The following is a 25,594-nucleotide window of genomic DNA, read 5'->3' as shown; positions in this document are numbered from 1 at the left end:
TTTGTTTGCTGCATTGCTGCTGACGCCCCAATTCTTCCTAGAAGCAGCACTGACTAAAAATTAAGTTTTCTTTAAAATGTATTATTGCATATAAATTAACTCATAAAAAATCATCCCGCATTGGCAATAGGAAAAAAAAGTCCCAATAATTTATAAAGACTTTTTTTCTTACAATATACAAAAAGCTGCTATTTGGATATCCTAAAATCCAATTTTTGTGTGTGGATTTAATTGCTTAGTAATCCAGTCCCCAAAGAACATCAAAGGCCACACTCCCCCTCTTTACCAAGATTTCAATTGCTCTCATCAACTCTTAAGTTTAAAGCATGATCATATTTGTTCTTCAATCACTAGAGCCCTGTTAATAAACTATTCTGCGTGCTCACTCATCCATTCTAAGATTTTGCAACTTCTTTGAGATATCTTCAAGAGGAATCTACAAAGACATCTTTGATTGCAAGACGGCTGTGGGGTAAACTTTATCAACACGTGCTTTGCCACCCCACAGAAGACAACAGGTGACATGGTCCAAGAGAAGTCAAAGCTATTTTTTTTTCTGTAGATGATTAACCTGTTTTCAAAACTATAGCCAAAACATTGTAGACTGCTTGCCTAATTCAACAATCTGATGTCAAATATTGATTTTTTTTTCCAGGAAAAAATGCATTATTCAAGGACATTTCTTGAGTTCTACTACATTAAAACAAAAAGAAATGGACAAGAAAGAGAGAGAAAGAAGGATGAGAGGAAGGAGGAGGGAAAGAAAAACATCCCCCCCCCCGGAGTCAACCAAAACAGACAGAAGCACTGAATGCCAACATTATAAAGCCAAAAAGGAAACTTACCATTCTCACTGTCGGACTTGTTTTCGTGCTCCGTATCTGTCAGGGTGAGGGCTGAGTTGGACCGACTTGACAGGCAGGAGCTGCGGCCTGATTTGACCCCCCTGCCCCAAAGTCTCATGGCATGCTCTGGGGACATCACTGCTTCATTTTCAGTATCAGCATCTGACCCTGCACTGATAGAGTAACCTCTGTGAGGGAGCCCCATTTCCGCACAAAATGCCAGTCCTCTTCGAGTTGCTGGTTCACAAACTCCTAACTGCCTTAGGGTAAAATTCTGTCCTAATTAGGGGGAAAAAAAGATAACAACTAGTGAGTATATGTTCAGTGTTAGTTTCTTTTCTTTTTTTTTTTTTTTTTTAAGAATGTCTTTCAGAAATAAACACTCAAACATTTAGGCTTTTCAGCGATCAGCACCAGGCGTTTACAGTAGCGTCACACGGCATAGGATCAAGTGGGCGCAATTATGGGAGGAGGGCGGGGCCCCAACTTAGAGCTCCTTTGTCAACTCTTTAAGCCCATAAGTACCTCCAGAGAGATGGGCAAGTAAAGTGGCCCCAACCATGAGAACTCAACCCAGAGAAAGGATTAGTGCAATGATAGAATTTTGTTTAGCAGACTTGTGAGGCAATGGAAATTGTCAGAATTATTTTCTGTATCCTGGCTCGAGTCCCCAACAATAAAATTTTCCCACCCAGATGTCACTCCTTTGGAAGAGAAAAGTTTCCCTTCAAGAATAAGTTACTCAAACAGTAGAAACAGGAGCTTGGTCATTCTTCTTATATTTTTCCACCTTGACTTAGCAATCAACATAACACGTAGTATTTTGTATGTATGTATGTATGTATGTATGTATATATGTATATATGTATATATGTATATATGTATATATGTGTGTGTGGGGGGGTGTATATACACATTAAATGTTGGAGTATAACGTCTAAAAAATTTGCTGCATATTTTGTACATTTTTGACTTTCTAGGCTTTTTGCTTTACTACACACCTGAAAACATCTGTATTGATCAGAGTAAACCAATCTTTGCAAATAAAGTGCACTCTAAAAATAAAGTGGGAGTATTACGTATTTAAAAATTAATGATAAAATCAAGTTCCCTGAAAAATAAATGGCTGTGAACTCTGCAGGCCTTTACTAATAAATTGAGCATAATAAAACTCATGACACTGCAATAACTTAAAGCAAAGGTGTTTAAATTAGGTGACACTTTAAAATGACTGCTGTTATTAATGACTTTTCCAATCCTGTATTTATTCTGGAAATTTCACGTTTTATACTACTATGGATGAGAAGAGTGAGAAAAATGTTTGCTTGTCATGCATACATAAAGCTTTTCTATTTCTTGTCTCTGGTTGACATGGTAGAGTGTGAGATTTAGGTGCCAATCAGAATCAAAATATAGGTAAAGAATAGTAACCTACAAAGACTGATTTAAATGCTGCTATCTCATAACCAAACCTTTTAAGAATATTAAGCATTTATATTACTCATAGTTTTGATTTCCCTACTTCTACCTCTTAAATCTGTGAACATTTTAATGCTAATAGGTTGATATGAGAAACATACATTATATTTTTTGAAAGAGGGTATTATAAATTATTTGTGATAAAATGATAACATGTTGAATCTTCTCGGAAATAAATCAAACCTAATGGACAATGTAGTAAATATTGGGTTGTAAAGATATTAGCACCCTCCAGGCTGCCACACATTTTAACTAGTGTGGTTAATTGCTTTATTGCTGTGGTCATATCAGAAGTTGGAATCAGCTTTATCTCGGTCAGACTTCCAAATGGATTCCGACAATGACACTCATAAATAATGAAAATCAGTTGCTACAATTAGCTGCAAATCAAAGTGTGCTTATCAGAGAGATGTGAACACGTATCTGAACCAAAAAGTATGTCAAAAGAAGAAGTAAAAGAAGAGAAAAAAAGGAAAAAGCGCCTGTGCGTTGAACAGTGAGAAGGCAGGCAAGCTCACTGAGATGAGACTCAGTATTGTTAGCATGTTAAAATCATTACTGCAGATTGTACTTATGAAAGTAAATCCGAACAAGGCCAGTGTCCACATGAACAGTTAATGGAATTGCTGTGGAAGAGCTTCCCCACTGCTATTTATATGTCACTTGTAATATACGGGAGGACTCTAAAACGTGTAGATATTGCCATCAAACATGCTGATTTTTCAAAATAAGGATGCAAAATAATTTTTAAAGAGGGAAAAATAAATAAGATCCTTTGTTTTTTGCCTCTATTTTGAGAGGTGCCCACATTCAGAAATGAAAAGAGAAAGAAAAGGCCAGTAACAACTCTCTTTCTAATCTCTACAATGTGGCTTGAAACAATTTCCAAGTGATTGGCTTTTCACACTATTGCCATCTTGATGCAAAAAATCTATGAGGTGAAGGAAGCAGAAAACTGTAATCTTTGTTACCCAGGTATGTAAACACAGTTCACTTTGCAACTAAAAACACAACACATCATCCCTATGAATTGATATACGTATCCCAAACTCCATAAATACTTCCCTCCATTGACTTCCCTCTGAAGTCAATGTCTTACAATGATTCAAAATTCTCCAGGGCTGCTTCTGAAATGAAGCTATGATGCAAGCACCACAGCAGGAATCCCTGTTAGATTTCCTTACTGAATTGAAAAGTTTGTTTTAGTTTCCCCTAGGAGAGAAAACTAAACTTGGCCTCAGTTGGACTCAGGTTAAAGCCACTCACTAGCTCTGTTTAAGTCACTTTACACTCTATTTTTTCATCTTTCAGGGCTGTCCTGACTTGGTTTAGGAGATGGTTTATGTAAATGTGACTCACACAAAAAAGGGCTAAATGAAAAAATCACTTAAAAAATAAATACCTTGACAAACGTAATTAATAATCACAGAGAAGTGTATAGTTTGAGAGTAGGGAGAGGATCATTTTCAACTCATTTTCAAATAGCGACACCACCACCAAAGTTGAGTTTTACTTAAGTAATTGCCTTTATTCAAAAACATCCCTACTCCAGACCTCCCTCAGTGCTTCGCATTCTATTGTTGTCAATTCTCCTCAGTGGTTAAGAAATTTTTATTTTTAGGATCCCTTATTTTAATGCAAACACCCCTGGAAAGATCTAACCTTAAACTAGAATAAATTAGTCTATTCGATTATTTCTTGCAATCTAGCAGTGTTTAGCAAGATACACTATGCTGATGGAAAACATCTGCAGTTTTGACCAGTGCAGGGAAGATGGAGAGAACAGAGCTCCCTGACTGCGACAAGCGGTGTGGAGGAGGGCGGAAGGGCTGGGCTGGGCTGGGCTGGGCTTGTAGTAGTGGGGAGGGCTTTATGGCAGTGCAGAGAAGTGGGAAGAGGCAGGACAAGGCAGCTGAGATGCCCCTGGGACCAGGCTGAACCCTGGACAATCCTACGTAAAGTCAGCTTTGGCTTCAAGGAACAATACTTTATTCTCATTTTCCATGTTATCTTTACATTGGAAAAGCCATGTTCTTTGCAGTAGTTCTAACATTGCTTTAATTTCTTTCTTTGCCTTTTATGGTCTTTATATTAATTCTGCTTGGCCATAACTGGCAAAATAAGTATTTATCTCCTGTACATTGAATTTTGGTAACCTTGATCAGCAGAGCCAACAAGAGTTTCCCATTACAATTTGAAACAGGACCAAAACAATAAATTGTAGCAAGAACAAAGTACACCTGAGGATGGAATTCACTGTGATTAAAAGGCAAGGTTAGCTTGGATTATATTAGGCATTTTTGTTTTATGACACTCATAAATGTGAAAATCTAGAAAAGGAAAACTGAATAAACACAACCTAGGTGGGTTGCATCATTTTTTTTAGGTTCACGTTTTAAAAAATGAGTGAGGGTATTTGACAAAGTAGAACGGATGGTATAAGGACAAATATTTCAAATGAGATTGGCACATAGCACAGCTCCCTCTTTAATAAAAGAAGGAGATTGGGAAAATGGGTTAGCTATTTGTTCTTTTTCTCATAGAAATTTGTTCTATTTGTCTATAACCTAGTTGGAGCAGTGAGGGATTTTTCAAAGCCGCAATCAGGGTGATGTTCACCAGTGGGTAACACATCTACTATCTCTTGTATGAGAAACAGATTCTACCCGAGGGACTAGTCTCAGAGGTACACAAGATGACGAAAGCACCCCACGGGGAAGGCATTCTCTCCTCACTAATGTCTGGATTTCTCTAATGTCTAGATTTGGCTTTCTCTCCTTCTCTCTTGGTCTCTTGCTTGTTTGTTCCTTTAAAAAAACAAACAGTTTTATTGAAACATAACTCACATACCACAAAATGCACCCACTTGAAGTGTACGCTTTAATGGTTTTCAGTATATTCACAGAGTTCTGCAACTATGGGCACAATTAATTTTAGAACATTTTTATCACCCTAAAAAGACACCTCATACCAATTATCAGCTGCCTTCTATTTTCCCCTCACCCCTCCCACCCCCAGCCCTAGGCAACCACTCATCTACTTCCCATCCTGGACATTTCAAATAAAGAAGATCCACAGTATGTGGTCTTGTGTGACTGGCTTCTTTCACTTAGAATAATGTTTTCAAAGTTCTTCCATGTCATAGCATGCATCAGTACTCCATTCCTGTTCATGGCTGAATAATATTCCATTGTACGGACACATTATCATTTATCCATTCATCAGTTAATGGACATTTGAGTTATCTCTATTTTTTTTACTATTATGAGAATGCTTCTAGGAACATTCCTGTACAAGTTTTCATGCGTACATATGTCTTCATTTCTCTTGAGCATATCCTAGAAGAGGAACTGCTGGGGTATATGGTAACTCTGTACTGAAACTTTTGAGGCACTGCCGGACTGTTTTCCACAATGACTGCAGTGTTTTATATTCCCACTAGCAGTGTATGAGGGTTTTAATTCTGCACATGCTCATGAACACTTGTTATCATCTATTGGTTCTCTTTTATACCACAATTTATGTGGGACTTGGAGTTCGCAATGAGGGCTTAAAATATAGGTCATTGGTATTGAAATTTAGAGGGCAAACAAGAATCATTGTTCCCCTGAAAAGCAGCTGATTCTGTGAGTCTGCTATGCAAATTTATTATGATTTTATTCCATCATTTTTTTCTTTGCCTTCTATTATGCTGCTTTCACTCCATGTAAAATATTTTTCTGTTAAAATCAGAAATCTTATTTAGCATAGGAAATCTACCTTTGGAACTACATCCTATAGAAATAAAATCACCTGATCTTAAATATACAGAATGTTTATTTAAAAAAGTTGTTTACTACAGCATTGTTGCAAAATTTTAAATAACCCAAATGTTGGCCAGAAAGAGAATGGCTGGAAAAGTTGCATGCCCATGCTGTGGAACACTGTGGTTAGCATAAAGAATGAGTTGGACCCATGTCTTCGGATCTGCAGGGAAGCTCGTTTGTATATATTTTAAGTAGAAAAAGAATGCAAGTTGTAGAATTGTGTATATAGTATAATCCCACTTTTGGAAATTAAGGAAAAGGACCCACAGGTTATATAAGTTGAATCTGAATAAAGGTGAGGAAGGAGATATATAACTGTTATAATGGGTCATTTAGAAAAGGTTGTGAATGAAGGAAATTAGTAATTTTCTATGTTATAGTTTTGAATTTTTACTTCTCATGATAATTATTTCAATAATTTAAAAACATAATAAAGAAAAAATTAAAGCCTATCTTCTTTCTAAAAAACAAATATATTTTCTTGATTCGCTGTTTAATAGCTTCTATTCAATAATTAGAAATTTAATTTATTGCCTCTTCTAGGTGAAGCTCAGTTTTAAAAATCCTTCCTCGTTTATTGTAAAGAAATGAAACTTTGTAAGATACATGGGAGCATTTCCCCCTCCATTTCAATCCTTCCCTTTTTCTTCATCATATATGGATTGTTTTAAAGGAGAATAACCATTCATTTCTCCTACAGTAACCCCAAAATTGAATATGGGAAAAAATGGATGAATAAATATAAATTAAATGCACATAAATAAAACAATCTATAGCTGTCTTTAATTATTTTCCTTGGTTGTTGTGAGCTTGAATGGAATTATTTATTCTCAGGCATGGAGTTACTCTCCTCCATCAGTCAGGCAGAACACAAAACTACAAACTGGGAAAGCATTTCTTATTAGGTGCTTGTTGAATCAGTGGCACCACCATGTCATCCAGAGTTCTCTCTTTTGCTGTATTTGCAAAATGGTAAGAAGATTCCACAACAAAAGAAGTATATGTAATTTTATTTCCAAATACATATTTTATGGGACACTCCAAACTCTTTAACCTTTTATGTTAAATGTGTCACCATTTGAACAAAATACCCATTCTTGAACATGCAATAGAAATTTCAGTGAGGCTACAAATCTTTATTCATAAGGCCCTACAAAAAACAGGTTTAAGAAACTAACTTAAAATCCCACTAAATACCTTAAGGTCCCCACCCCATTTCAACTACTTACTTGATTTATCTATTAATATGTTGTTAATACCCATAACCACATATTGAAACCCATGAATTTCCAGAGGACGCTGAAAATGACCACTGGACACCATACTCATAATCTAACTGATGACTCAGAACACAAGTCTAATGGAAGCCATTGCAGGACACCCCCTCAGCAATCATCACAAATGCAGCTTTCAATGGAAATTCCAGGCTGGGCACTAAGGTGAACTTGAGGAGGCGGGTAAGAAAGGGAAACCCTAGGTATATTTGCAAGCTGAAAAGCCAGGACTAGAATGAATGGCCCCAGAAAAGATGCATTTTCTTCAAGACAAAATTTGTGAGGCCTCCAGGGGAGGACGAACATATGCATATTGAATGGAAGGTTTGGTGGCCCAAATAAGAAAAATTAGGTTGTGAGTTGGCTGACGTATAAAGAAAGAGCATGTCTTAGGTCTGGAAATGAAGGATTTAATGGGGCAACCATAAAAAAAGCTTTAGTAAACATTTGTAATTGAGAAATAACTTTAAAATAGCTTTTTTTTTTAAATCAAAAACATTCTGAAAATAAATTTGCTTCTTATGTTTACTTAGAAATGACTTCTTTAGAACAATCCAAGGCCCGGCAATGATAATACGCCTGCAATGTATCTGCTGATATCTGATAGTCAAACTGCAGTAGGTATTGGTATAAATACACCTATGGTTTGGCATAAAGCAGCAGGTGTTTAATAATTGCGACTGAAGCAGCACCACGGTGAGTCACACTGTGGATCCAAAATGGGCAACGTGGCAAGGAACCAGATACAAGTTGAGCAGTAAGCTGGGGCTCAAGACATCAGACCAATGAAGGCCGAGGCAGGGGGAAAGGATTACCCCCACTGCGTCCTGAGGAGGGCTGTAAGCTACATCTATCTACTCACACCTTCTGGTGGGTAATCCACAAAGCAGGTTGGCTGCCGAGCCTGAAAGAAGCCCTTGCCTACTTAACAGCCAAAATTAGTTAACAATCAGTTAGGCAGGGGAGCTAAAAGAGGGAGCTAAGAGGAAAACCATTAACATGAAACAATGATAAACTAGAGCTATTTAACTTGTGTCTTTAAGTACAGAAATGTAAGGTTGAGTAAACATGACCATCTAAATCCTTTAATCCTGCCGCTGACATTTATAGTGACTGAGAAGGATTAATCATTTTGATCTCTAAATGAATCATTTTAAGCAGTTAATATTTAAAAGTTATAAACTTTGGAGTTGCAGTAATTAGCCCAGTGGATCTGATTAATGTTTCAGGTTTTTGTCTTTTTTCATAAAACTCAATTCTCACAAAAATAAGCTTTCTCAGCACCAGTATTTCAGAAAACATGAAAAGGGGTTTCAGATTCCTTTCGTTTTTGTCTGATGACAGAGGTGAGGGGAACACTGGGGAAATGAAAAGTTTGGGGTCTAACTGGAAATTCATGGCAGCATTAAGTGCTGAATGGTAGGACCATATGGTCATATTTCTTTTGAAGTCTCGGATCAGTTCCCATTATTCACTATAATGGCATCCAAGACTAAACTAAATCTCAGTCTTTAAAATTAAAAGCATTTTCCTCTTGGCTCTCAAATCTTCCTCTTTCACAATTTCCAACATGTCTGAATGGTTAATAGATTTTCATAATGCAAAAAAAAATACAAATAAATAAAATAAAAATAAGAAGAGTAACAAAAATAATTTATTCCATTTCACATCCAAAGCAGGATAAAATGGTGCAGAGACATTATTATTTTAATCAAAGGAGTTATTGACACTATTTTTATATCTGTCCAATGCTACCAGTGACATTCTAAAATCATATGTACAACTTTCATGTTATATATTTAAGAAATATGATTTCAGTTCTTTTGACCTAGCCAGAACATACAAGATAAAGAAACATTTAAAAACCACTTATCATTTTAGTAATATTCTAATAAAACTGCCTCCCCCCCCAAAAAAAAAGTAGTCTATATCTAAGAGCTTAAAACAGGCTCTTTTTTATTTGGAAACAGATGAAAATATTTGAAGATCTGGTCCCATCTATGACACAAACTCTTTATTCTCTCAGTGCAGTCCTGGATATGTTGTATATGTTATTATCTTAATGGGCAAAATGCCTTTATCCAGCAAAACATTATAGTGCGATGACAGCGGAGGTTGTTTTTGAAAGACTGTGGTTATGGTTCAGTAGAGACAGTGCAACTCTGCTCTTGGCACCAAATCAAATCTTACCCCTGTGGAAGCCGGGAAAATACAAACCCAAAACTTCCCATGTTCAACTACAGTTGTTTGAACATGCTGATTTTTGCTTCTGTTGTATTTATTAATATTTAGGTAAATTTCATAGGCAGTGAAATACATATATCTAAAGTGGATACTTCCATGAGTTTTAACAAATGTACCCACCATGACCCCAAACAAGATAAGATCACTCCCACAAAGCTCTCCCGTACCCAGTCAATCCCCACCCAACAGGCAACCACTGTCCTGATTTCTTCTACAGAAGGTTAGTTTTGTATGTTCTTGAACCTTATATAAATGGAGTCATACAGGATGTACTCAGGATCCTTTTGCTCAGTGGATATTTAAGATTCTTCCACATTGTTGCAAGTATCTGTAGATCACTCTTTTGTGTTGCCAACTCATATTCTATTGTATTAACATACAATTGTTATATCCATTCTCTTGGTGATTCCAATATGGGCCTATTATGAATAAAGCTGCTATGAACTTAAGTTTTTATTTACTTTGGGTAAATACTAAGGAGATGAATTGCTGGGTCCAGTGGGAGATGTTATTTTTAACTTTATATAAGAAATTGCCCAACAGTTTCCAAAGCAGTTGTGTCATTTTACATATGAAAGTTTCAGTTGTTCCACATCCTCAATATTTGGTGCTATGGGTCTTTTTTAATTTTAGCCATTCTGGAAGATGAGTGGTAATATTTCACTGTGGTTTTAATTTTCATTTCTCTGATGGCTAATGGTGCTGAGCATTTTTCACAGGCTTATTCGTCACTTGTGTCTCTTTTCTGTGATGTTTCTATTAGAAGTTTTTTGCCCATTTTAAAATTTGGTTATTATTTATCTTTTGTTGTTGATTTGTAGAAGCTCTTTATATATTCTAGAGACAAGTCTCTGTGATAGATAGATAGATAATTTTCTCCCAGATTGTGGATTTGCTTTTCATTTTCTTAAAGGTAATGTCTGATAAGCAAAACTTTGTAATTTTGATGAAGTCCAATTTATCAATTTTTTTCTTTTATATTTATTCCACTTGGGACCTTTCTAAGATATCTTTGTCTATCTCACATTTGTGAAGATATTTAAGAACATATGTAGCTTTTTACTGTGGTTTTCTAATAGAAACTAGAAAGATAAAAGAGTAGCATAGAAAAATGATTGAAATTTGATTGTAGTTTTCTTCTGGACCTAGAACTCACCAGCTGTTGTCTGAGTGAATATTTTAACAAGTTTGAGTCTCATATTCCTCCTGTATACAATGGACTCAGAGGCTCTCAAAGATCTCCCAACCATATCAGTTTATGCAGAGGCAGAAAAAAGGCAGCACAATGGAACACGAGAAAAAAAAAAAAAAGCTAAGATTAATAGCATCAAGAGTCCAAGGAGAAAAATGGAAAAGAAAAAGTTAAAATTTCCTTCAGCATTGGGGACTTTTGGTTTATATTTCATCCCTAAAATAAATCAAAAGCACAACGCTATGTTCTTATCTGGCTCCTCCGTTAAACACCATATCTGAAGTTCACCCTGAATTGAAAACCAAGCCATCAGGGCAGCAGGGACATTAACAAGCTCGATCTGGCCATCTGGAAAGGTGCTTTTCTTCTCCAACCCCCAAAGGGTAAAACCAATCTGCTGCAGTTCCGAAGCAGGAATTATTTTTGGCCTTTGACCTTTTGACTGAAAATCAGAAGGTGTTCCTCCACAGCCCCACTCTCAAATGCAACCTCTGTGAATATTTTGCAGTTTTTTTCTTTCAGTTTTTTGTGTTATTGTTTATTTCACACACTATAATGAGAGCTTCTGTGTAAAGTTTTGAGCACAGCTATTCATGAATTGCTTTTTTTTTTTTTTTTTTTGGCTTCTTCCTAAGCCAGAACTTCAAAAACTATATAGAAAGTCCTCACTTTAGGAATTTGTTGGGTTTAAAAGTTGATAAGAATCACTATGTATTTTCCCATGAAAACAACATGGAGGATGCCAAGATGGAACACACAGGTCTTCTGAGTTATCTGTGTCTGAATGAAGAACTGGATGAATTGTACTCTAGGGCATGGCTTCCATGTGTGAGACTGTCTCTTTGAACAAATGTACCAATGAGGAAGATCCCGCCTACAGTAGCCGCTTCCATTGATTTCCTGCTTACCAAGTGGGGAGAAACTTCCTAGGCATATTCCCTGGATATATGAATGCTCAATGAAGGATGCCAGGATAGGGACTGTATAGTAGAGACGTAGAATTTGGGATTAGCTACCGCCTTTCCCACACTAATAGGAAAATCGATTCTCCTTTTCACGTTTACTGACAGTGTGAATTTCTCTTTTGTGAATTGTCTATGCATGCCATTTCCCATTGGGCTGTTTATCTTTCTGTTTTCAAACTGTAATAGTCATTGAATATATTATAGATATAGACATTATATATGTCATAAGAATTATAAACATATTTCCCAATGTAGTGATTTTCTTTCTGGGTATTTTAATTTACATGTAAAAGGTTTTAAATTTTAAAACTAATCATTTAAGTCTATCTTTTCTTCTGGGTTTTCTGTTAGAAACATTCTAATTTTCTATTACAAAATTTCTCCCCTACTATTGAGTCCCTGGGATTGGCTGTGTGGATTCAAACCACTTTCTTGTTGCCACCTTTATTATAAGGACTGGAAAGCAAAAATGGCAAATGCTTCGTCTTCTTCTTTTTTTTCTTTTTTTTTTGAGACGGAGTCTCGCTCTGTCGCCCAGGCTGGAGTGCAGTGGCGCAATCTCGGCTCACTGCAAGCTCCGCCTCCCGGGTTCACGCCATTCTCCTGCCTCAGCCTCCCGAGTAGCTGGGACTACAGGCGCCCGCCACCACGCCCGGCTAATTTTTTTGTATTTTTAGTAGAGACCGGGTTTCACCGTGTTAGCCAGGATGGTCTCGATCTCCTGACCTCGTGATCTGCCCGCCTCGGCCTCCCAGAGTGCTGGGATTACAGGCGTGAGCCACCGCGCCCGGCCGCTTCGTCTTCTTGTGCAGCTAAGTATGGTCAAGTATAACAGCTCTGAAAAGAGAGGGGTAGCGAGAAGTTTCAGGGGAGTAAAATGAACTAGTCCAATGTAGAGAAGGCCTTCCTAGCTGTGCGTTCATTCTTACTCCAACAGGAATATGAAAGCACAGCTGCCACCTGGGCACCAAGGGGACAAAAGCTACCTGCTAAGAATGACAAAGATGAAAAAGATAGAGAGATGCCTTAATGATATCTTTACGCCCTGGCTAGATAGTCTATCTCTGGACTTCTTGTTTTATAAGAAAATGATTCTCTTCAGTTTTTAAGCTGAAGCTTTCTGCTACTCATGGCTCAAGTCATTCCGATCTTAGTCTCCCAAATTAACTTCTAGAATTCTTGCTTTATTTTTTACATTTGTCTTTAATCCGTCTTAATTTATTTTTGAATATGCTGAGAGATATGGGTCCAATTTTATATTCTTCCAGATGGATAACCAGTTGTGCCAGCACCATTTATCAAATCCCACTGAATAGAAAAACCTTTTTTTTGTTTTATGTTAAATTTACCTATATACTAGGATATATTTCTGAAGTTTTTGTCTATTCCATGAATCTACTTGTCTTTATTTATGCCAATATCATATAGACATGATTACAGCAGCTTCATCATACTTTTGAAAATACATATTAAGTCCATTTTGTCCTCACTATTTGACTTTTAATTATGGTTTTGGCTATTTCCAGAAATTTGAAAATATGAATTTTATGATCACTTGAATTTTAAGATAAATTTGAAGATCACTCACGCCAATTAAAATTAACTCTAACCCACCGGAATTCTATTTGATATCTTTAACTTCTATGCATTAATTTGGGGAGAATTAATATTCTTATGGTATCATCTTCCCATCCAAAAACATTGATTATTTATTTAGGTCCTCTAACCCACCGGAATTCTATTTGATATCTTTAACTTCTATGCATTAATTTGGGGAGAATTAATATTCTTATGGTATCATCTTCCCATCCAAAAACATTGATTATTTATTTAGGTCCTGTTTTACGTCTTTTTAATAATATTTTATAGGTACCTTCACATTAGGTCACATAGCATGCTTGCAAAATTTATTCCAAAGAATTTTATAGTGTCTGTTGCCTTTGTGATAGGATTTTTTTTTCTGACTTCCAAGCAGTAGATATTAATAACAGGTATCAGGCATTATTCTAAACAGTTTACATATATTAACTCATTTTATCCTCAACAAACTACAGCACAATCTATGAATAATGAAAATGGAGGCATAGAGAAATTATGTAACTTGTCCAAAAAAGTTCCTTGGCCAAGATTAGGTAAACTGCCAGTCAGCTACGGCAAGGCATACCTGGGATTCACACACAGGTCATGTGGATTCAGAACCTATACTCTCAACCGTTATACTATATGATCTACACTGTCCATATATTTATTTTGTATTCATCCAAATACCAAATTCACTTCAAATTCCTTTTTTTTAATTTCTAGAGACACATGGTTTTTGTATGCATACAACCATATCTTTAACAAAAGTACTGATTTTAACTTTTTCCAAAATATATATCATTTAATTTTCTTATTACAATTGCTAAAACATCTAAAACAATTTTGAATAATAATTGTGAGAATAGGTAAACCTTTCTTATGTTCCTATTTCAATTGAAATGTCCTAGAATCTCTGTTTTTAGAATGCTGTTTAGTGTCTAGAGTGATCATGTCAAATATTACTACCATATTGAAGTGTTTTTTCTTCTTGTGAGTTTATTTGAATAAAGAATCCTTTCTAAATTTTTTCCAAAACTTGTAAATCATCTATTGATAAGATCATGGTTTTCCCCTTTGATTTATTAACCTAATTATGTTAGTAGATTTCTGAACACTGAAAAATCCTTGTATATTCAGCAAGGATTAGTAACCACTTGGCTATTAATTTGGTCTAGCATATTATTCTTTTTATATATTGCTGGATTCTTAAATGCAAATACTTGTTTTGAATTTTTACACACCTACTGAAAAGCAATTTTGGTAGGTGAAGCAATTTATGTATGATTTCTTTTTTTGTACTATTCTAATCAAGTTTAGTTATTAAGGTCATGCCAACTTCATAACATGAACTTTGATGCCTTCCATCTGTTATGAAGGGTGGTGTTGAATAGATTTTTAAACATTAAACTTAGTTGTACTTTGAAGGTTATGCAAAATGTACCTAGGAACATATCTGGCCCTTGGAAATGGTCTCTCTTTTAATCACCTTTCTCATCTTGTCTGAAATAATTGGTGTTGACAAGTTTGCTCCATCTTCTGAAATCTTTTGGGGTCACTCATATTTTCTGAGAAAAAATAAATTCCTCTAGATTTTTCAAATTTATTGCTTGGAATAATAGCACCTCTTAGTTGTTACAGTCTTTTTAGGATGTCTTATTTTTGTTCTCATTATTTCTTAATCAGGATCATAGGTGCTTTCTATTTTATTAGCCTTTTTAAAGACTTAGCTGTTTTGTCTGTTTTAAATTTCAGTTATATCTTATGTACCTCTTCCTACTTCCTCTGATTTATTTTCCAGACATTGTGCTCTACTCATTTCTTGTCTTTTTTTTTTTCTTTTTTCTTTTTTTGAGATGGAGTCTTGCTCTGTCACCCAGGCTTGAGTGCAGTGGCGTGATCTTGGCTCACTGCAACCTCCACCTCCCGGGTTCACGCCATTCTCCTGCCCCAGCCTCCCAAGTAGCTGGGATTACAGGCGCCCACCACCACGCCCAGCTAGTTTTTGAATTTTTAGTAGAGATGGGGGTTTCTCCATGTTGGCCAGGCTGGTCTCGAACTCCTGACTTCAGCTGATCTGCCCACCTCGGCCTCCCAAAGTGCTGGGATTACAGGCGTGAGCCACTGTGCCTGGCTTGAACTCATTTCTTAAATATATAGTATATTCCTATTTTGTTAGTATTTGTTCCTGATTTCTTCACAATGTTTTTCCTATGATTATGACTTTCACTGTCTCCCATACATTTTGGAAGTAGAATTTTCATTGCTCTTGATTGCTTTTTATCACAGTCAAGGGACATCATAATCCAAGGGGCAAAAGTGCTTTTCTTCATTTATCTTTTTGTTATTTATTTCTAATTATCTTTTTGTTATTTATTTCTAATTTTACTACATTTTATGATAAAATGTTTTGGCTTATAAAATCTATTTTCTGAATTTTTAATGTTTCTTTAGATGGCCAAATATGTAATCAGTTTCTGCAACTATCCTATAGAAATATAAAAAATTGTATCATTTCTGACAGTTATAAATTTCTGTATATATACCTTAGCTAAAATTTTCGATTAATATTATGTAATTGCTGTCTTATTTTTGTCTTTCAGATCTGCCTGATTCTAAAAGAAGTGAATCAAAATATCTCACTACTAACGTGTTTTAACAATCTTTCTTTTTTAATAGTTTTTGCTTATAAATTTAGCTACTACATTATTGTTTAAGGTATGCATTTTAAGAATGTTCTTCTTCTGCACAGTATGCCTTTCATCACTTACCCAGTGGTCCTTCTTATCCTATTGAGAGTTTTTCATCATAAATTCCATCTTTCCTGATATTAATACTGCCATTCCTCCTTTCTTTTTGTTTGTATTCACCTAATATATCTTTATTCTCAACCATTTTCTTTACCATTTTAAGTGTATGTCTTATAAATACCAATAACTTTTATGAAACAATTGAGTAGTTTATGTCAAAATGCAGTACATGTATTTATTTTATTTTTTGGAGACAGAGTCTCACTCTGTCACCCAGGCTGGAGTGCAGTGGCATTGATCTTGGCTCACCACAACCTCCATCTCAAGGGTTCAAGCGCTTCTTGTGCCTTAGCCTCCTGAGTAGCTGGGACCACAGGCTCCTGCCACCACACCTGGCTAATTTTGTATTTTTAGTAGAGACCGGGTTTCTGCATGTTGGCCAGGCTGGTCTTGCACTCCTGGCCTCAAGTGATCCATCCACCTCGGCCTCCCAAAGTGCTGGGATTACAGGCGTAAACCACCGCACCCGGCCAAAATGCAGTACATTTAAATTTTAGGTGATAGGTAATAGAGTAGATTTGACTCCTTTCATCTTGTTTTTTGATTATTCATGATTTTTCCTGTTGCCTTTTTTTCCTTGGAGCTGTTTTTGCTAAATTGGTCAGACTGCTAGTCAATCCCTTTCCTCACTGCTAATTAGGTGGGTCTATTGTCCTCTTTTCATTGTATTAATGATTACCTTCCCACTCCTGACATTCATATTCAAATATATGTTTCTCATTGTCATATGTATGCAAGATAGCAATTATTTCCCTCCACTAAAGCTCTATTTCATAACTGTTTCCCCACTCTCCCTCTTCAGATGAGATGAGAATTTGGAACACTTTTACTTTTCTACTTTCCTCCAACTGCTGGATTTTGCTGAGATAGGTAAATGCTTTTAGTTCCAGCCTTCTGTTAAGGTTTCTCTTGTAGTGCTTCTGACACATTTCCAGTTGCTCTGTAATCATCGTTTGAGATTTAACTATATACACTGTAGAGTTGCTTTCTCATCATTGTCTCCTCTTCGGAGGCCATGATTCTGATTCAGTTGGTATTTCTTCTTGAGTACTTCCTTAGATGGTGTATGTACACTGTTGACGTGGTCTCTGAATCCCAGCATTACCTAAGTATCTTTCATTTACTCTGAGAGATAAATGCTATTGATGGGGTTCAGGACATGCTACCCAAAACATGGCATCTTGGCATTTGAGAAAACAGCAGAAGCAGGAAGGCCACTCTCACTTTCCCCTTGCCCTTCTCCCCTGAAGCAGGACATAAGATCCTCATCCAAGAGGTGCCCTCCCTATACGAGGAGGAAGCAACATCCGTATCTCTGAAGACACAAGGACACAGAGAAGAATCTGAACGAACAGGCCTTGCCCAGTTCCTCCCAGTTTATCACCATTCAATCCCTGTGTTCAATCATACTTCTCCGTGACTGTCCACTCTTCATCCAACCTCACACAAAAAAAACACAAGTTTACCTGTTTCTTTGGGCATTCATTTCCTTATGAAGGTTCTTGTGTCACCGAAAACTTACATTACATGAATTTGTGTGCATTTCTCTTGTTAATCTGTCTTTTGTTATAGGGGCCTTAGTCATGAACTAGTGACGCATGGGAAAAGAAATCTTTCCTCTCCTACAGTATCTTCTCTGCAAATAAGATCCCTGGGTTGCATTTTTTTTTCTCTCAGTAGGTGTTATTCCACTGTTTTCAAGCTTTTATTGTTGCAGATGAGAAATTCATTATTGGTGTTATTTATTTTTAGTAAGTAAAAAAAAGTAACCTGCCTTTTCTCTGTGGCACCTTGTAAACGCTCTTTATCCTTGAAGTTAAAGAATTTTTCTAGAATGTGCCTCAGTTTGTGTGTGTGCATGGTGTTGTCTTCTTAATTTTATCTGAAATTCTCTTTTCTGTTTTGAGTTGTTTCTTCTACCTGGTCTTCAAAACCATTAACCTCTCTTCTTCAGCTAATCTGCTGCCATTTTTAGTTTGTAAATTATGATTTTAATTTTTTCTCCAGCATTTGGTGGCCATTGTTTTGTTGTTGTTGCTTTTTTGTTGTTATCATTCTGGGATTTCTGCACATGCTTTAGTTACAATGTTTTATTTTGGTTCAGGTTGTCTTCTCTTATCTCCATTGTTCATTTTCATTACAAGCTTCTTAGTCTGTTTCTTTTGCATCTTATCCCACTTCCTGAATTCTGGGTGCCATTAAATTTGTTGTTTTCCTGAGGTGCTTTAAGAAAGAGCGGGAAATCGTGTTAGATTCCTGGGACCAACATCTCTACTATTTGGTTTTCTTAGATGGCATTCTCACCCTATCAGAGGGAGAAATGCATCTGTTCAGGCTTCCCCAGCCCCTGAGGGGCCAAGGAAACCAGCTGCTCCCACAAGGCAACATTTGCCCAAGTGGGGGCCATGGGAGGGGCAGGTCAGCCTCTCTCTGGAACCACCAGGCCACAGCATTCTTCTTGACCTTCACGTTAGGGCTTCACCCCATTCCACGCTCTCTTCTGGCACAAAGCGGAAAACACCTGCACCAGCTTGGTCCTTCACGATCCTAACAGAGTTGCAGATGTCATGTGTACCCTCGATCACTGCTCAGCTCACAGGAGGTAGCGAGTCTGCTGGGAGATGAGTGGATGAGCCCTCATTCAAGCCACCATCATGCCAGGGTTCAAGATACATATTTACAGGAACATTCAGACTGCTCCTCTAATGTCCTTTTGTTTCCTCACAAGGGTTATCCTTGGTAAGGGGCAGGTCTAGCATCTGGAATGTTTGCATACAAGATGGGCTAGCGCTCAGGATGCAGCCCATAAAGGAGGTCCAGCAGTGGGGAATCAGGGCTTGTGGGATCTACTTTCCCTCTTCTCTTTCTTTCCTCTCCCCAGTGGAATCCCCCAAACTACACTTGAACTGGCCTTGAACCAGCAAGGGCAGGAGGTGAGAAGCAGAAGCCATGCTTCTGGGGGCTGGGGGTGCTCAGCATTACTGATGATGGTAAGAATGAAGAGACGGCACGGCCCAAAGAGGGGAGTTTCTGGGAGTGGAGCCACGCTGTCAGCAAAGACCAGAGATGAGGCACACTTAGAAATCAATCGGTGCCTGTCGTTGTCAATCTGCCTTCCTTCTTCCTTCCCTTCTTTGCAAATTTACTTTCTGTTTTAATTTCAGTAACGTACAAACATAGATATCACGGTGTTTTTCAAATTTAAAAACAGAGTCCTGGCTGGGTGCAGTGGCTCACGCCTGTAATCCTAGCACTTTGGGAGGCCGAGGTGGGCGGATCACCTGAGGTCAGGAGTTCGAGACCAGCCTGGCCAACATGGTGAAGCCCCATCTCTACTAAAATTACAAAAATTAGCTGGGCGTAGTGCCAGGCGCCTGTAATTCCAGCTACTCGGGAAGCTGAGGCAGGAAAATTGCTTGAACCCAGGAGGCAGAGGTTGCAGTGAGCCGAGATCATGCCATTTCACTCCAGCCTGGGCGACAGAGTGAGACTCCATCTCAAAAACAAAAACAAAAACAAAAAACAGAGTCCTTCCTCTCCATTGCCACTCTACAAATAAAGAATAAGTGGTAGTCTTCAAATGTTAAAATTCTTAAATTCACAACCCCAACACTGATTATTGACTAACTCTTATATACTTTGGGTTAGGGCCCCAAAGTGGTTCTTTTCAGGCTTATGATTCAGTGGAACAAATGTATTCTTACTTCCAGATATCATCTCTTTTCAAGGTTCACCCTCACGGGCAGCGTTCCTTGTTGGAATTGATAAGTGTTTGGTCAAGAATACTACAGAACATGTGCATAGCCCACAGAGCTGCAGCAGAGGAAAAATGTTCTTTTATTTTACCACTTCTCCAAAAGCTGTGGGATGATCCTATGCAGCTGTTTCATAAGAAATTTGTCTGAGACCTGATGGGATAAATTTTCTTCAAAGATTAATAAAAGAAAATAGCATCTAAGAATGCAAAACAAGCCATTGTTACCCTAACCTCATCCTCACCTACAGCAAAAGCTCCACAGCTGTTCAAAGAGCAACATTTCCATCACCAACAAACTACATGAAGAGATTTAAAAAGAGAAAGAGATCAATGTGAGATCCCGTCAAATTACACAATGACTGTGAAGATGAAATGATCCCCAGCATTATGCTACCTAAATATAACATGTAATTAACAGTAGTCACCTGCCAGTCAGTAAGGCCATACAAAACCATTAAATTCAAGTTTGATAATTAGACATAAAATTGGTCAATTAAAAAATATAAAAACATCATATTTCTCGATTTGAATTCTCCATATAATCGCACCAACGGAAACCCTGCTTGTCCCTTTCTCCAGCCGAAGTTGCATTTCCCTGTGTCATTCAAGGAGTAAATGGATACAGGACTGATCGGCTGTTTTAAAACTCCATGGACCAAAAAAGCTAAATTAGCATGACTCTTTGGAATTGTTTCAGTGATATTTGGCTACTATGAATATTTTTAATCTTTCATTTTTATTACCTATATGATGTCAGGAGCTGTGGCAGGAAGCACATTTTGTCAATTAAATAATTAATCCCATAGCATAATAGTCCGTGAGGAAAAATTGACATTTGTCAGGTTCAAAGAAAATGAAAGCCTGGAAGGATTTTTCATTATGCTTGCTCAAGAAAAACCTAATCTGATAGCAGACTTTCCTTACTCGTCTCTCTCCTACACCTACCACTCCCGCTACAAATACTCCGCATATCAAACCACAGGAAGGAGAAAGCATCCGCAACGCCACCCTCACACTCGTCCTCATTCACCCAATTACAGAATCATATCAATTTTATTTCCTAAATATGCCTACAGTTTGCTCACACCTCACTATCCACACCATGAACATTCGAATTCCAAATTGACTAAAATGGGCTGGGCGTGGTGGCTCAGGCCTGTTATTTCAGCACTTAGGGAGGCCCAAGTAAGAGGATTGCTTGAGGCCAGGAGTTTGAGACCAGTCTGAGGAACAAGCGAGACCCTGTCTCTATTTAAAAAAATGTCTTTAAAATTAGCCCGGCATGGTGGTGGTGTGCACTTGTGATCCCAGCTACTCAGGAGGCTGAGGCAGGAGGATTTTTTGAGCCCAGGAGCTGTGGGCTGCAGTGAGCTATGACTGCCCCGCTGCAGTCAGGCTTCGGCAACAGACAGAGCTTGTCACTAAATTAATTAATTAATAATAATGATAATAGACTTTAAAAATTGACTGCAATAAATCAAAGGGTGATATTTTACTGAGTTGCCTGTTTTCCACTGTGGCAACTGCACAGAGATTAGAAGCCAGGCCAGAACCAGGCAAGCCTGGGCTCAAGTTCCAGCTGAGTTCTCAGGAGCCATGGGGTCTCCAGCCTCTCCAAACCTCATACGTCTCAATCTGTGAAAAGACTACGCTACCGGGACCCACCTCACCAGGGGACTGCACACACCTGCCTAGCGCGCTGACCAGCACGCAGTAAGGTGGCAGCATTAGCTGTAACTAGCAGTCCATCCCATTTACGTTTCTACAAAGTTCGGATTCATACACATCAAGTGACCTGCAGCACCATCACACACTGCGCGTGCGCTTCTCCATTCACTTCTGCTCTCCAACAAGGCCTCCCTGGCCGCCTGGCGCACTTTCTCTTTCCTCTGCCCCTTTGTATTCTGCAGTCCTTGGCTTGGAAGGAGTGAGGAATAACACTCTTTGGCCCCCTATGAACCTCCGTTTCAGGGCTTCTACAAATGCTACCGCCGGGCTGTCAACAACAGTCTGCACTGGATCAAGGCTGCCTAGGAGGAGAACAGTTCAGTGCGCTATTTTTAACCTGTGTAGGCATCATCTGTGCCGCCAAAAAGAAATGCTTGCCTGGTGTGGAGATAACCGGGGTGGAGATGACCCCCAGTGCATCTCGCCACATGTGCTGCTGTTTCCTTCGAATAATATTCCACAATGTGGAGTTTGGGTTTTTTTAATTTTTTTATTTTTTTTTCGTTTTCCAACAGGGCACTAAAGAGTTATTTTTGATACAAAAAGCAAGACTTCACATTTGGTGCAGATTGCATGCATTTCTACACTACTTACTATTTTTTAAATTGTTGAAAAAATGTACACTGATAATCTATTTCAGCTGTGCAGACAATATGAAAAAAATGGGTTTAAAATTACAATACATTGTACAATCAACTAAGAGTACATACCTCAAATATGTTTTGTATCTTCCCTGAAAAACGGATTAAAAATGTTAAGCTATTTTGTCCCTTTTCATAAAATTTGATACCAGTAATTAGTAAGGCATGCTTTAGGGTATAAAAATCTCTCCTTAGCGAATCAAATGAGTTTTCTTTGATGTAAACCGGCTTGGGTGAGTGAACACTATTTCAATCTAGTTACAATGGCTCTTTGCACAATGCAGGGAAGAAAAGAACCATGGAAAATTTTCCAACTTTTGAACGATTTATTGCATTATTACTTTTTCTTAAATGTGTTCCTGCCCAATATCAGACTGTTAGTCACACTGTCTGTACGGTGATTGGAAAAGAATGAATATATTCTTTATTATTAAAGTTTAATTTATTTTTCCTCATTTCCAGATTAAATTAGCTAAGGAATGCTAAGTTATATGTAAATTATACTGCACATTACAAATGTAAGAGGATTTTATTTTTATTAGTAATCTTGCCCACATCTCAAGACTGTATTAGAAGAAACAAAATATAACTATGTATGTCTAATAAAAAATAACCTACTGTCTTAACAGTAGAAATGGGTAGGTTTAGGATAGTGAAGTAAAGTTACAGGAGTCATGATTCCACTGGGAGCATCCTGAGGCCAAAAACAGTGTAAAAATGTTCAACAGATAGACGCGAATGACCAAGCCCTAGTGGATTACATTGTGGGAAACTAGGAAGTGTTAAGGTATAAACTTAATTTACTAGGTTGCCTGGGAGAAAGACAATGGAACCTTTCCGTGGCAGGCTTTTGTGTGAATCAGACAGAGGCAAACAGCAGGGCTGCTTGGGTCCTGAGATGATCTGGGGTAATAAGCCACACTTTCTTGTGAGGGAAAGATGGGTTTCTTCACCAACAGCTCCTGTTCTCCTTGTACCAGTTCTAGCCACAGACACAATGTCTGTGAGCACCTTCATTCAACTAAAAGGGAGCCCCAGAGACTGAAGTTTCAAGTTTACACAAGTTTGTACAAACGCTTGGGCCACGTGCAGAATCATAAACCTCACGTATAGCAGGTGAGGCTTCGGAATTCTCCACGTGTCAGTGCCTGTGCCTGGGACACCAATGTGCCCACCGGTGGCTTTCTATCTCTCATCTGGAATACTGCATGATCATCTAATATCTCAAAATCAGAATCAGCAGATGGAACACCAAAGTCAGAAAACAGACATGTCACCTTGAGGGGAAAATCACGACACCTACAAGTTAGTAACGTGAGCATTGCCTTATTTTACTAGGACAGTTACCCACCTTGTCTAGTGAACTCGTCTGCTTCTCTGTGAACCAAATCCTTCACTCTGTTGCCGTAAAGCAGCCGCGAGGAATCATGATCAAAAGCTTTCAATGTCTCGCTGGAACTGTAGGACTTCTGTGTGGGTACCCGGCACTCCTCATTGTCTGCGGAGGAATTTGTGAAGCGCCGTTCCTTCTCTCGTCTGCTCTTGGTCAGGGAGCAATAAGGCCTGCGTTCTTTCACATCCATACTTCATTCCTTCTGTGTGCACATCAGTCCTGCTGGTGACAACTTAGGCTCAGGGTTCAAGTCTCATTGGCCTCTCTGTGAAGATACAAGGTTTGCATGATGTCAGCATGACGTTCACCTAAAAACTGGCTACTCTCTACCCTTCTCAATCTGGGATGGTAGGAAACAATAGTATTGCTTATCTAGGAAACTTGCTTTCAACAAGAAATTAGTATTTCTGAAATCAGTGTAAAATATATTGTATCACCAAGAGGTGAAGCACGCTTTCTGCTGGTGAGTGCTATGAGTGTTTATTGAAGCTACTATATCTGATTTTCTCCATTAATACAAAAAAAAAATTGTAAGCTCACACTGAAATTTCACTACAGAAGCCAGCTAAAAATTGGCTTCAATAGTTTGTTAAATTTTCCACAATGGAAAAGTTAGAATGGCTTTTTCTCTTTATAGCATTTCTCCATTCAAAATAAATTCCCTTTCATTTTCTTATAAACGTACACTATTTTTTTCTTTTTCAATGTATTCTAAAGAGCAGGAGCAAATTGGGAAATTCTTGCCACTGAAACTGTCAAATGCATTGAACTTTTTTTTTTTAAAATATATCTTACAAAGACTCTTTCTTCAGAGGGCACAATTTTCATGTTTTAAGAACTCAAATGTCTTGAATTGTGGAAAAAGCTGGTCCTCCTCCCCATACCATTCTGCTTAAAATGGATTTTCCTCTCTAGCAAATGCATTTAATCAGCGCAAATCGTGATATTTAAGGTAATTCAAGGGGCTCATTTGATGGGGGGAGTTTCCTGCAACTGCACGAATAAGCGAGGCAAATGGTGTTGCTCTGCTTAAAAACTCTCTGTTTCCTGAATTTGCTGAACTGACAGTGGAAAGGGTGGGAGGAAAAGCTCTGCCGGCAAAAGACCGGGGCCTTCAAGAGGGAGAGCGGCCCAGGGCTAATCCGCATTTCAAATGGTTCTCCTTTGTCTTTATTCCTTCTCATGTTGTCTCTCCCTTTAATCTGAAGGACCCCGAAGGCTTTATCTTCAGCCCTTAGTGTTTTCCTCCCACCCCACTAAAATCACTTTTTGGTAAATTCACTTTTTCTTTGAGTGATTCCATAGTCAACTTGAAATCAATGGTTCCCAACTGGCCCCAGGCCTTCTCCTTGGTTCCTGTAGTATCCTTTGGACCGTGACTGCTGTTGAGATGGTAGTTTCTTCACCTCCAAAAAAAGTGAGTCCCTCTCTCAAAGAATCAGTGTCTCTGGTCTCAGTCTTGGTCTGTCTCTGTCTCTGTCTGTCTCTGTCTCTGACTGTCTCTCTCTTTCTCCCCCACTCTCTCGAGCATGCACTGTCAGTATACACATCATACAGCTCATTAATGTGCTTCCAACTTGGAGCCTTGTGGCTGACTCTCTCCCATGTCAACTCAGCTTATCCTGGAGTTGTCAACAATTCTTGATCCTTTCTGTTGTAACATTACAAATGTACCCCTCACTTTCCAAGTTTTGCCTTCCATCAGCTACAAGAAGAGTGGCAAGACTCCCTGGGCTGGAATAATCACAGAGTTCCAAAGCCCAGACCTGGGAAGGTTTGGAGTGTTCCTCCCTGCTATGTCTTCAACCAAATTATACCCTCCTCTCTCCATGTTGCCAATGAAGGGTTCCCTTGTGGGGTTCCATATTTCTCTGCTTCCAAA

At 38.1% G+C, this 25,594-nt stretch overlaps 1 protein-coding gene across 9 annotated transcripts in view; it reads right to left on the bottom strand.

Annotated features, from left to right (window-relative positions):
• Nucleotides 1-25,594, bottom strand: part of TENM3 (teneurin transmembrane protein 3) — a 2,735,422-nt gene that overhangs the window by 456,930 nt on the left and 2,252,898 nt on the right. For 6 of the 9 annotated variants that reach the window (XM_034959455.3, XM_063604002.1, XM_057302221.2 and 3 more), the window contains 2 exons: nucleotides 23,671-23,977; nucleotides 846-1,124 (listed from right to left, as the gene is read on the bottom strand). In XM_034959455.3, the coding sequence (XP_034815346.2) occupies nucleotides 846-1,124; nucleotides 23,671-23,902 (511 nt within the window). In that variant the 5' untranslated portion in view covers nucleotides 23,903-23,977. The remainder of the gene's footprint in view (nucleotides 1-845; nucleotides 1,125-23,670; nucleotides 23,978-25,594) is intronic. The other 3 variants (XM_057302224.2, XM_063604005.1, XM_063604004.1) reach the window with 1 other exon arrangement.

This window comes from Pan paniscus, chromosome 3 (genome assembly GCF_029289425.2).
Source record: "Pan paniscus chromosome 3, NHGRI_mPanPan1-v2.0_pri, whole genome shotgun sequence".
NCBI classification, from domain to species: Eukaryota; Metazoa; Chordata; class Mammalia; order Primates; family Hominidae; genus Pan; species Pan paniscus.
This window is presented reverse-complemented; position numbering and strand designations above follow the sequence as displayed.